The sequence below is a fragment of the Schistocerca gregaria genome, chromosome 5, assembly GCF_023897955.1.
Source record: "Schistocerca gregaria isolate iqSchGreg1 chromosome 5, iqSchGreg1.2, whole genome shotgun sequence".
In the NCBI taxonomy this organism is placed as follows: domain Eukaryota; kingdom Metazoa; phylum Arthropoda; class Insecta; order Orthoptera; family Acrididae; genus Schistocerca; species Schistocerca gregaria.
This window is the reverse complement of record NC_064924.1, coordinates 572,382,420-572,394,883: the sequence shown is the minus strand read 5'-3', so window position 1 is coordinate 572,394,883 and position 12,464 is coordinate 572,382,420. Positions and strand designations below refer to the sequence as shown.

The window sequence follows — 12,464 nt, the reverse complement described above, 5'->3', positions numbered from 1 at the left end:
GCTCCACAGGATCCGTGGATGCCCAACTGAATGTTCTTCAGAGCATAATGGAGCTGCCACCAGCTTATCCCTGTCTTGCACTGCAGGTCTCAGGGAGCTGTTCCACTGAAAGAAAAATGGATTTGTGCCCTCCTGTCGGCACAATGAAAAAGGTATCGGCATTCATCAAACCGTACAACACACTGCCACTGCACAATGTTCAGTGCAAATGGTCACTTGTTCATTTCATTCCGTAGTTGCCAATGTTGCAATGTTAACATTGGCACGTGCACGCATCGTTGGGTGCGGAGGCCTATTATTTGGAGTGTTTGGTGCACTATGTGTTCAGACACACTTGTACTCTGGTCAGCATTAAAGTCTGATGTTAGTTCTGCCACAATCTACTGTCCTTTTTTACCAGTCTGCCCAGACTATTAAACCAACATCTGTAACGAAGTGTGGCCTCTGAACCCCATGATGACGTTTCGCCACGTGCTGAAGACACTCACCACAGCAAGCCTCGAATTCCCAGCAAGTCATACAGTTTCTGAAATGCTTGTGCCGAGCCTCCAGCCTATCACACTCTGTCCTCGGTAAAACTCAGATAGATCGTCTGCCTTCCCCATTCTACACACGGATGGAACGCTCACTGATACTACACACACCATATGTGTGTCTGAACTAAACTAAACTCCTCCCAAACAGGTCACGAAGGCCCAATGGTACCGACCGGCCGCCGTGTCATCATCAACCCATAGGTGTCAAATGGCTCTGAGCACTATGGTACTTAACTTCTGAGTTCATCAGTCCCCTAGAACTTAGAACTACTTAAACCTAACTAACCTAAGGACAACACAAACATCCATGCCCGAGGCAGGATTCGAACTTGCGACCATAGCTGTCGTGCGGTTCCAGACGGTAGTGCCTAGAACCACTCGGCCACCCCGACCAGCCACTATACACACTGGAGCTGCTACTTCCCAATCAAGTAGCTCCTCAGTTTGCCTCACAAGCGCTGAGTGCACCCCGCTGGCCAACAGTGCCCGGCAGACCGGATGGTCATCCATCCGAATGCTAGCCCAACCTGACAGCACTTAACTTTGGTGATCTGACGGGAACCTGTGTTACCACTGCGGCAAGGCCATTGGCTATGTGTGCCTGAGTAGCAGTCATTCCTCACCAGCTGACACTGATATCGCCTGGACGGGTTTATATCGACAGTGGTTCAGATGTCATAATATTCTGGCTGATCAGGGTAGATAACATTGTACATATAAAAAGTCATGCGAATCAGATTAATACAAGAAGAGAAATTACACAATTCCCATTAATTTTTGGAACACATCTTGTACTTCTATTCACTCAGAAAACTTTAATCCAATCACATTCTCTGCTCAGACACTCTGTATACATGTAGTTTAAAGCTTTCTGGAAGACAAAAAATTCATAAGTCTGAACAGTGTAATATACTGCAGTGCTTGTAGAACCTAGACATATCTGCCTCTACATTCTACAAGCCACCTTACAGTGTGTGGTGTAGGGTACCATTGGCAACACTGCTAGTTTCCCCTCTCTCTGTTCTGTTCGTGAATGGTGCCAGGAAAGAATGACTGTCGCCAAATTTCTGCATGAGCTCAAATTTATCTGATTTTCTCGTCATGATCATTTCACCAGCAATGTGCGAGAAGCAGTAATGTGTTGTCTAACTCTTCTTAAAGAATGCACACCCGTGGAATTTCATCATAATCATCTTCATGAGTCATGGGGCCATGGGGCCTCTGCTGTAAACTGACACTGTAGTTTGTTGGCCATCTCTGTAAGGACTTACTAAATGATCATACAACAAAACTTGCCGCTCTATGTTGCGTTTTCTCTATCTCTGTTGCTAATTGTGTTTGGTAAGGGCACCATGCCAATGAACAATATTCAAGAATCTGTTGAACAAGTACTTTGTGTGTCACTTCTTTCGTGGATGAATTACATTTCATTATAATTCTTCCAAAGAATCTCTGCGTGGTGTCTGCTTTTCACACAATTTGTTTTATGTGGTTATTCACCTTTAAGTCTCTCTGGAAGATTACTCCTAGGTATTTTATGATTGTTATTGTTTCTAGTGTTTTTCACCGATTGTGTGATCTAACAGTAGTGGATCCCCTTGCCTATTCATGCAGAATATACTACATTTATTTACGTCCACAGTCAACTGCCAGACCCTGCACCACTGTTTGATACTGTGCAAGTCTTTCTGCATTTTATTACAGTCTTCTGGCATTGCAGCCTTTCTACAGACAACATCATTTACAAAAAGCCTCATAGAGCTTCACCTTATCTACTAGATCATTTACACATATTGCAAACAGTAATGGCCCTGTAATACTGCTCTGGGGTATTACAGAAGTTATTGTTACTTTTGTCAATTTCATCTCTTTCTTACAGAGGAGTGGTTCTCCAGAATCATAACACATGATCATAAGATTTGTTGCACAATTCTGCTAGAAGGCGACGTCATTGAGAAAGAGTTACAGTTATTTGCATTAGTCTTATATCCCTTGTTGGGACTAACTGCAATTTTTTCCAGTCTTGCAGCATGCTCCAATCTAAGATACACTAATTCCAGGGAACAGATGCTTCTCAGTACCATCAATGTAGCACCTAACAGCCAGCCCATCGGGTCCACAGTTATTAGTCAGCTACACAAGTCCCAAAAGGCGATTACAGCACAAATATATCCATACTCTGACTGTTGGAACCGAAGGCTGCAGTTAACTATGTAACAGTGTGAAGTCAGTAACTCTAAACTAACAAATATACAATTAAAAATATTCACAATATAAAATCAGCAGTGAGAGAAAGACTTCCAAAACAAAAATTAGTAAAAAAAACACTTAATTACTAAAAGGTGTAGGTAAGCTAGAAGTGCACTAGCAGTAGGATAGACAGCGCCTACCTGCAGCCGTGATCCATGAGTGTCAAACTACGTTGCAAGTGTACACTGAACGGCCAGAATAAAACTATTGTTAAATTGAAGTATTGTTATATGAGTGTGAACTCGTAGAGGAAGAAACCTCAACAAACAACAAGGCAAAAAACCAGTAGAAGATACATGATAACAAATCAGAAAATGCTTTGAAAAAGATTTTGTTACAGAAATTGCTTTGTTCATCTGCTGTAACAACTTTTTAAAAAAGTTTTAACATTTTCAAGATATTCAAATAACATCCTTTAGGACAGGGGTGTCCACCCTCCAGCCTGCACGCTGTATGTGGCCTCAAAAGTGAGCATTTATCACACAATTGGTTCAAAAAAATCCATAATATACCATTTATGTAAAGTCATGATAAACTGAAACATAATCCTAAAGTGAGAATGAAATATGCAGCCACAGTTTTCAATTTGATACAAGAATTAGAAAATAGATTTCAGGTTTTTCAAAAAAATAATCAAAATTGTTGTATTTACGTGACACCGTTTACAAACAATATAGATACGTCATCAGAAGATTTTTAGATGGGACCCATAGAGTTGCAGTCTGACAGTACGCTGAAAGAAAAATCTGATCATGTACCTTTGTCAGAATTTTACAAATCATACCCGCCCAGAGACAAATATCCCTTGCTGCAAAGTCATGCGATGTATATGTTATCTTGGTTCGGAAGCACTTACATTAGTTAACGGTTAAAATTCAAGAGTACTACTTGTAATATAACCAAAATCTCAGATGAACACTTTGACATTGAAACCACTATGACTGAACCTGCTAATCATACATTTGTTTTCCAATTTCAAAGTCAAATGTTGCATCAGTTCTACAATTTGTAATTATTTATATATAAAATCATTAATGAAATCACATACATAAAATGTCAAATTAATTTAAGTGTAAAATGTATTATGTGTGGTCCAAAAACACTCAACTTCTCCCAGTGTGGCCCAGGTAAGCTAAAATGTTGGACACCCCTGCTTTAGGATAATAATGACACACACATATCAAGATGTTTACCTACACATCCAATTTTATGACTGCATTTTTTTAATGACAACCAAAAACAGCTATATCACCAACTACTTTACAATGTTTTTTGCAATAAACATTGAAAGACGTGCCCGTTGTCTGTGTAAAATTCTGGACAGATGCCACATTTCATCTCATACTCATCTGATTAGGCATTTATTATGAATTACTCGTTTCTGCTGTAGTCTTACATTGATAGTCAGTAAGTTAAGTCTGGTTTTATTTTTGAAGAAAGAATGAACACACTATTGAAACAGTTTTTCTATAAATTAATATGATGACTTTTTTGTGCATTTCAAATTTAGCATCTACACTGCTCGCCCACTTCTTAATTAATTTCTTATGCAAATTAATTATGTCCTTCACTTTATAACCATTATTCACAGCTACTGGTACATCGAGCTCATGGCTGTACTCATCCTAATTAGACAATGTAGTGTGTATCATAGATTGGAAATAAGCCTACCTGCACAGCGGAAGGATTCATTGACTTCTAATTAATGAGAGCATTTGCAAAAATCAGTTTATGGTAGACAGTGAAACTCTTATTACTACCTTGTTTTCGTGTGTTAAGATCTAAGAAACTGAAGCTGTGATTTTTCTCAATTTGTATTGTGAATCTGTTTTTTTAGGTGAAACGCATTCAACTTTTCATTAGTATCCCACAAGATGACTGTATCATCAATATATATAAAATAGGAGGCCATTTTTTCCTTAAGCCCTGGGTATTGGCTAATGAACCTATTCTCCAAATCTTTCATAAAGATTCGAATGTTTTGCCAATTCCTTCTCATTAGGATGATGCAAGACGAGTGGGCAGGACCCCACATTGGCAACGAGGAGTTACAAACCAACCCTGCACCTGACTGCCACGGAATATTTTGTACTTTGCTGGCACCTTAATCCTTTCTTGTCTTTACCTTGCAGGGACATTCACTTGCTTTAACAATTTCTTGTAGTTTTTGCTAATCAGTGTTTTTAGGTGGGGCATTGCAGAAATTTTCTTTGCTTTTGTGCATAATTTTCTTGTTTGCCTTGTCTGTTTGTTGGATTTGCCTCTTCCAAAATGCCCACACTACCTATACCGCCCCCTTCTCAGGTGCCACAGTCACAAGCGTTACATGCAACACAGCTAATGCAGATGTTTTAGTTCCAGGCACAGGCAGATATCTGCACTACTCAACACGGTGCAGCAGCTACTGGCCAACACTGTGCACCCGACGGAACAAGCACCACCTACTGCTAGCTTGCTAAAACAATTCCTGGAACTCTTTTTTGAAAGTTTGGGAAAGGCTAACAATTTCATTGCACATATTACTCTGAAGGACAATGCTCATCCAAAATTTTGCCAGGCCAGAACTGTTCCCATTGCATTACGGGAAAAAGTCATGGTTGAACTTACAGATTTGCAAGATGCAGAGTTATTGTGCTCATATCAGCTAGTCAATGGGCAAGTCCAATGGTTTTGCTCCCCAAACCTTTAGGTTGCATATGCTTCTGTGTTGACTTTAAATCTCAAAAAGTGTGTGCAGTAAATACTCATTTGGGCTTGTTTAAATATTTGGGTTTGCCTTTTGGCAGTGCTTCCGCATCCACCATTTTCCAATGATGTTTGGAACAGCTGACAGCACAAGTGCCAAACTGTTCAAACTAATTAGACAATATTGTAGTAGCAAGTCATACACCTGAAGGACATATTGCAAATTTACAGCTTTTGTTTTGCGTGTTGTCTGATGCTGTAGTAAAGTGTTGACTGGACAAGTGTGATTTTTTAAACCTCAGTTGCAGTATCTTGGTCATGTCATAAACAGTCAAGGTGTACATCCTCTTCAGTCGTATTTCTTAGCCATATGAGATTAGCCAGTTCCTTGCAATGTCACAAAATTGCAGTCAGTCTTAGGGAAAATGAACTATTATAGTCGGCTCATACTGAATGCTGTGCAAATTGCAGCTCTATTGCATTACTTGCATCACAAGAATGTCCCCTTTGTTTGGACAGATGAGTGCCAAGTAGCTTTTCAAAAACTTAAAGATGCGTTGCTCAGTGGTCGATGCTTAGTTCACTTTGATCCTGCCAAACCAGTTGTCTTGCAAATTGACACTTCCTCTTATGGAATCGGTGCAGTACTTTTACACAGAATTGATGATAAAGACAGACCAATTGCATTCACAGCAAAAGTGTTGTCCAAAGCTCAGTGTAACTATTCACAAACCGAGAGAGAGGCTTTGGCTATTGTGTATGGTGTCACCAAATTCCACCACTATTTGTATGGCAGAAAATTTTACTTAGAAATGGATGACAGGCATTTGCAGTCCCCGTTTCATCCGACAAAACCGGTTCCTGTATGAACTGTCCAAAAATTACAATGATGGTCTTTGTTGTTGCCTCAATACCAGTACCAGATTGTGTATCATCTGACGACTCAACATGGTAATGCGGACGCACTTTCACGTTTTCGGATACAGACTTTGAGGCTTCTGCTATATCTTGTTGTCATGTTAATGTTCAGGATTCTGAATTGCTTGAATCTCTTCAGATGAACTATAGGAAAATTGTACAGGCCACAGAAGCTGATTCACTTTTGAATATTTAGCTAACATACATTCACAGATCTTGGCCTCATTCCTTGCATAACATAAAGAACTCTGTAGTGCGCCGATACTTTGCCCATCGGCATAGCCTCACTGAACAGAAAGGTGTAATTATTGTTCAAAATGACAGTGGACAGTCAGGTGTGTTGATCCCTAAAGTTTGCAAAAGGACGTGCTACAGTTACTTCACTAGGGACAATAGGGGATTGTTTGTACGAAACAGTTAGTGTGGCAACACTTTACTTGGCAGGGTATGGACATCCAAATAGAACAGATAACATCACAGTGTCATGCATGTGTGGAAAATCAGTCCGGTCTGTCACAAAAATTCTCCATTTGACCTAAGTTGCAATTGCCATAGTAAAGTGTGCATATACACTTTGCGGGACCTTTTTGCAACACTTGTTGGTTGATTGTGGTTGATTCATATAGCACGTTTTCTTTTGCTGTGCCCATGAACTCGGCAATGTCACGTAGTGCAATTCAGGTGTTGTACTCTAGTTTTTGCCTCAAAGGTTTACCTGAAGTAATAGTGTCAGACAGTGGACCTCAGTTCACATAAAATGAATTTGAAACATTCTGTGAACGCGATGTCAAACAGCATTTAACTAGTGCACTGTTCCATCTACAGTCAAACGGTGAAGCAGAAGGTTTTGTCAGAACCTTCAAGCAGCGGATGGCCAAACTTCACTCTGCACACATCAGGGATGAAGCATTGCAACTGTTTCTCACCTCCTACCTGTTGCACCCAAGAGATGGACCATCGCCGGCAGAATTGTTTCACGGCCGCCACCATCAGACACTGCTCCAACCAGCGCCGCAAGTATTGCTTCGTGCTGCCTGATGTTGTCTGTTATAGGGTTTGTAGTGGCAACAGGTGGTGGGCGTGAGCTGAGATCGTCTGTCAACTTGGCACTCGCATGTATCTTATTGCATAGGCAACATCAAAATCAACTTTGCTTCTGTCATGTGCATGATGATCTTTTGGTGTCTCTTCCTCCAGATTCATGGACCCACAAGACAGTGTGGCCACAGAAACTGCCAGAGGGTGTCATCACGACATTGTTGGATGACCCCATGGAGACGGAGCCTTTGCCTTCTCTCATTCTACCAAGGGAGCTGAACCTACCCACACCACAGCTGTCACTGCCTTTTTCATCTGGTTAATGGCATCAGGACCCTTCTGGTCATTTCCGGGGTATGTTTCCACCAGAGCGAGGGCCAGACAGTGAGGTAAGACTGGAAGCTCGACGTCCCTGCAACCACAGCTTCTGGTCCCACAATTCACTCACACTACTGCCTCCCCCGCTGTGTTTGCACTCCCTACATTTTGGGGGGTGGGGGGGTGGGAGGGGGAATGTTCCGGCTTAATGACAATCGCCGGCCTGAAGATGAAGAACACAAGAGCAGAGAAGGCTGTGAGATGACATCAGCCAATAGCACACTGATTAGGACATCACCACGACCGAAACGGGCTTTACAAGGAGAGAATATAAGCGCCGCTCCTGCCAGCATTGGCCAGATAGTGGTAGCCCGGCACTAGCCGAGCAGACCCAGAGTAGAAGACCCGTCATCCTATTTGTTATATTGAGACTTGTGCCTTTTATCAGTTGCTTACATGGACATTGTATACAGTGAAGGGCACTGATTATTTGCCTGTCACCCATCGCTTGCGACAACTCATTGTAAATCCAAAGTTAAGTATTGTCAATCTACTTTATTGTAATAAAAACCATTACTGTGATTTGCTTGAATTCTTGTATAGTTATCCGAGAAAGTAGCATCCTTTAAGCACCCTGTAAGAGACAAAAGGTTTTGGGTCACTTTGGTTATTAGGGTGCATCATTATGAAATGGTAAAACAACTGTACCGCAGATGTTTCGACCATCTCTTCAGCAATCCTCTTCAGGGTGACTAAACTGCTGGACGCTGGGCATCAAGAAATTTAGTCACTCTGAAGAGGATATTAGCCATCATGGGAAATCACAAGCTCTTACGCCAACCAAGTCAGAATTTGACAGCATTGGTATCATGGCTTATCAAGACTGAGGTTTATTGTTCAGTGATGATGCTGCTTGTACTGGACAGGGTCCCACAACTGCCACGTGAATGTGCAATTGAGGGGTTCAGGTGGGCCATTCTTGATGGCACTCAGCATATTGGTAGCCCAAAAGGCTTTTGCCTGATATGGCAGAGACATTTTTTTGCTTTATTCAGGAAATGGGCTTCTTTGGGAATGACAATCATCCATATTGACAGTGCAACAATGTCTGGAGCATCATGGATTGTCAGCACCGTGATTGTTGTTGTGACTTCTCTTGACGCAACAGGTGAGAGAGGCATGCCAATGGTTGTGTGCCCAACATGAGTAGCATTATGTTGTTTTTCAAATCATTCCTGGTTCTGTGTACAGCATCACAATGGATGTATTCACATGACAAGGCTCATAGGAGAACAAACATTGTAAGAGTGCATTAGTCATTATTATACAATATAAGCACCCAGCGTGATGGCATCGAGTCCTATTGTGTACATAACGTGGTTACCTTTGCTTCAGACAGCCGGTGATTCAATATGCGATATGTTAAAGGTCCTATCTTTGAGGTCTCTGTGGTGTTTTTCAAGCTCAGTTCGACTCAAAGTTAAGCAGAATTAGAGTGCTGTTGCTAAGACAGATGCCAGCTCTGTGTATTAAATTTTGTATCCTGTATACCTACAAATTACCCACAAATATATTTTTCCTACTACAGTGTATATGCAAAATAAAAATTATTTCGTTATTTGCAATCCTTCCTGGTGTTGTGATTCTAATGGCCATCAGTGTATTTTAAAAGGTGTTAATGAGCCTGGAGGAATTAGAAAGGGAAAGTGCAGACAGAAATAAAGAATATACAGAAGCTTGTAAAGAACAGAATTTGGCATTTATTAATACTGACCGATAAATAAAAACCATCAGTTTCTTATTTACTACTAGAAATATGCCTTTCCTTAAACTTGCGTTTCCCATATTTTACTCAGCATGTTTTTTCACCTGAAACAGAGAATGCATCTTTCTGGTATCAACTTTGTGTATGGGGAGGACTCCAGACTCCAGGGAATAGCTGGGCTTCACTGGTGATGCAGTGTCTTGCCACAGTAACTGCCAAAGTGAAGTTCGTGTCAGCCATTGTGCAGCTCCGTAGAGCACCACCACGAGCAGTGTCATTGTTTCCACAATCACAAAATGAGAAATGGATGTCCCGATCTCCAGCCAACTGCCTTGATTGGTGACTAGGTGCAGGAAATGCATGCCCATGGCATCAGAAAAAATCATCACTATGAAGAATAACTTTTCTGTTGACACCTGTAAAAAGGAAGAATATTTATCAAAGGGCAGAACAAATGTTTGTTCATTAGATAGAAACTAATTTTTTTATAATCTGAGAGCATCACTTACCCTGAGTACTACATTAATAGCACGGAATGTACAGGCAACAGTCAGAAAAGGTATGACAGTCTTCCACAGGATCAGGGCAGTCATCAGAAAGGGAGAAAAAACAGTTACAAAACACCTGACCCAGGTTGGATCAAATGAATTTAAACTGGCTATATTTCCTGTGCCAAAAAATGACAGTACTATGTAGAATAACTGAGAAATGTTAAGGAAACAATCATACCAGCCATGTTAAATGTGATGTGCACTACTAGAGAGTGGTGTGGTCCTAAGGTAGGGCAGATGAAACCTTATCAGGAAAGGAGGTGGGTGCTGTGGCTCTGAGCACTATGGGACTCAACTTCTGAGGTCATCAGTTCCCTAGAACTTAGAACTACGTAAACCTAACTAACCTAAGGACATCACACACATCCACGCCTGAGGCAGGATTCGAACATACGACTGTAGTGGTATCGCGGTTCCAGACTGTAGCTCCTAGAACCGCTCAGCCACTCCGGCCGGCTGGAGGTGGGTGCAATAATAATAACAATAATAATAATCTCAAACTAATGCATCTACCTTTTAATTTTAAAATACTGTAATAACCAGTGAGACCTGCATTCTTCATCACAATCAGTAAATTATAGGGGCACTCTACTGTATGTAGTTTGGTGATATCTGACTGCCATTTTACACTTTTCACCCTACACAAAACTTCCTCTAGCACCTTTATTCAACACACAGATAAAACACTAATACTGCCCATAGTCTCTTCAGAAATGTTGTAGGAAAGTTCCGGTTGAATGTAAATACTTTAGGAATAAAGGAGACCACTCACCAAAGGAAGTGTTGAGTTGTTGACAGGCACACACAAAAGAAGGAAAACCTGCTGGCTTTTGGGGTTGTTCTTTGATGAGTGCGAGTAAAATACACAAAAACACACACACAAGCACACACATGCCTAGGCCACTACATGGTGCCAGCTAGTCTTGGGGCTAGGAATGTGTGTGTGTGTGTGTGTGTGTGTGTGTGTGTGTGTGTGTGTGTGTGTGTGTGTGTGTGTGCGCGCGTGTGCGCGCGTGTGCTCAAGCACATCAAAGGGCAATCCCAGAAGCTAGGAAGTTTTCCTTCTTGTGTGTGTGCCTATTGACAACTCAATGATTCTGTTCCTCTTCAGAAATGACCTTTTAAATCTGTGAATAGTAAAGCACTTTGATATTATTATATGGGAACAAAACACTTTTGGGTCATGCAAAGCTCAAAATCCTTGTTACCACTGTCTTTCCTTTGTAGGTGTAGTGTGCCTTTCCCATGGTTGGTTGGTTTGTGGTATTAAAGGGACCAGACTACTTTGGTCATCGGTCCCTTGTTCCATAAAAACTAAAACCACCCGAAGAGAATAAAAAACGAACAACAGGAAAGACAGCAGACGAAACAGGACATGAAATACTCTGACAGAGACCAGACAAAACAAATTAAAACACACAGTGTGACGGTGGTTGGCCGACCGTAGAGAAAAAGCCAACCACCAAGAACACTTTAAAAACTCAGTTTAAAATCAGAGGCTAAAAGCCAGAATCAACACTAAAAAATAAAATAAAAAAATAAAAAAAAACCACTCAGATTAAAGGATAAAAACCCCCTGCCCGAATAAAACACAAAACCAAGTCCACCATGGTAGAGTCATCTGATAAAAGAGCAGAGAGCGTGTCAGGCATTGCAAAAGTCTGCCTGAGCACGGTTAAAAGGGCGCACTCCGACAGAATATGGACCACCGTCAAGGACGCCCCACAACGACAAAGAGGGGGATCCTCACGACACAGTAAATAACTGTGCGTGAGTCGGGTGTGGCCAATGCGGAGCCGACAAAGGATGACTGAGTCCCTGCGGTTGGCTCACATGGATGACCGCCACACAGTCGTCGTGTCCTTGACGGCACGGAGTTTGTTAGGGGTGGTCAGACTGCGCCATTCAGCATCCCAAAATGAGAGAACTTTGTGGCGTAAGACTGCCCGCAAATCAGCCGCCAGGAGGCCAATCTCCAGAGATGGCGCACTGGTGGCCTCTTTCGCCAGGCGGTCAACAGTTTCATTGCCGGGTATACCAACATGGCCTGGGGTCCAAACAAAGACCACAGACCTGCCGCTACAGGCGAGAGTATGCAGGGACTCCTGGATAGCCATCACCAGACGAGAACGGAGGGAAACACTGGTTGAGAGCTCGTAAACTGCTCAGGGAATCGCTACAGATAACGAAGGACTCACCTGAGCAGGAGCGGATATACTCTAGGGCACGAAAGATGGCGACCAGCTCAGCAGTGTAAACACTGCAGCCAGCCGGCAACGAACGTTGTTCAGAATGTTCCCCTAGAGTTAGTGCATAACCGACTAGACCAGCAACCATCGAAACATCGGTGTAGACAACGCCAGAGCCCTGATACGTGGCCAGGATGGAATAAAAGCGGCGTCG

At 42.0% G+C, this 12,464-nt stretch overlaps 1 protein-coding gene across 1 annotated transcript in view; it reads right to left on the bottom strand.

Annotated features, from left to right (window-relative positions):
- Positions 1-9,481: 9,481 nt before the first annotated feature.
- The window catches only part of LOC126272171 (GPI ethanolamine phosphate transferase 1), a 292,386-nt gene continuing 289,403 nt past the window's right edge, over positions 9,482-12,464 (bottom strand). Inside the window, exons 14-15 of the mRNA XM_049974812.1 lie at positions 10,020-10,211; positions 9,482-9,926 (exon numbers count right to left, since the gene is read on the bottom strand). Coding sequence (XP_049830769.1) covers positions 9,594-9,926; positions 10,020-10,211 — 525 coding nt within the window. The 3' untranslated portion in view covers positions 9,482-9,593. The remainder of the gene's footprint in view (positions 9,927-10,019; positions 10,212-12,464) is intronic.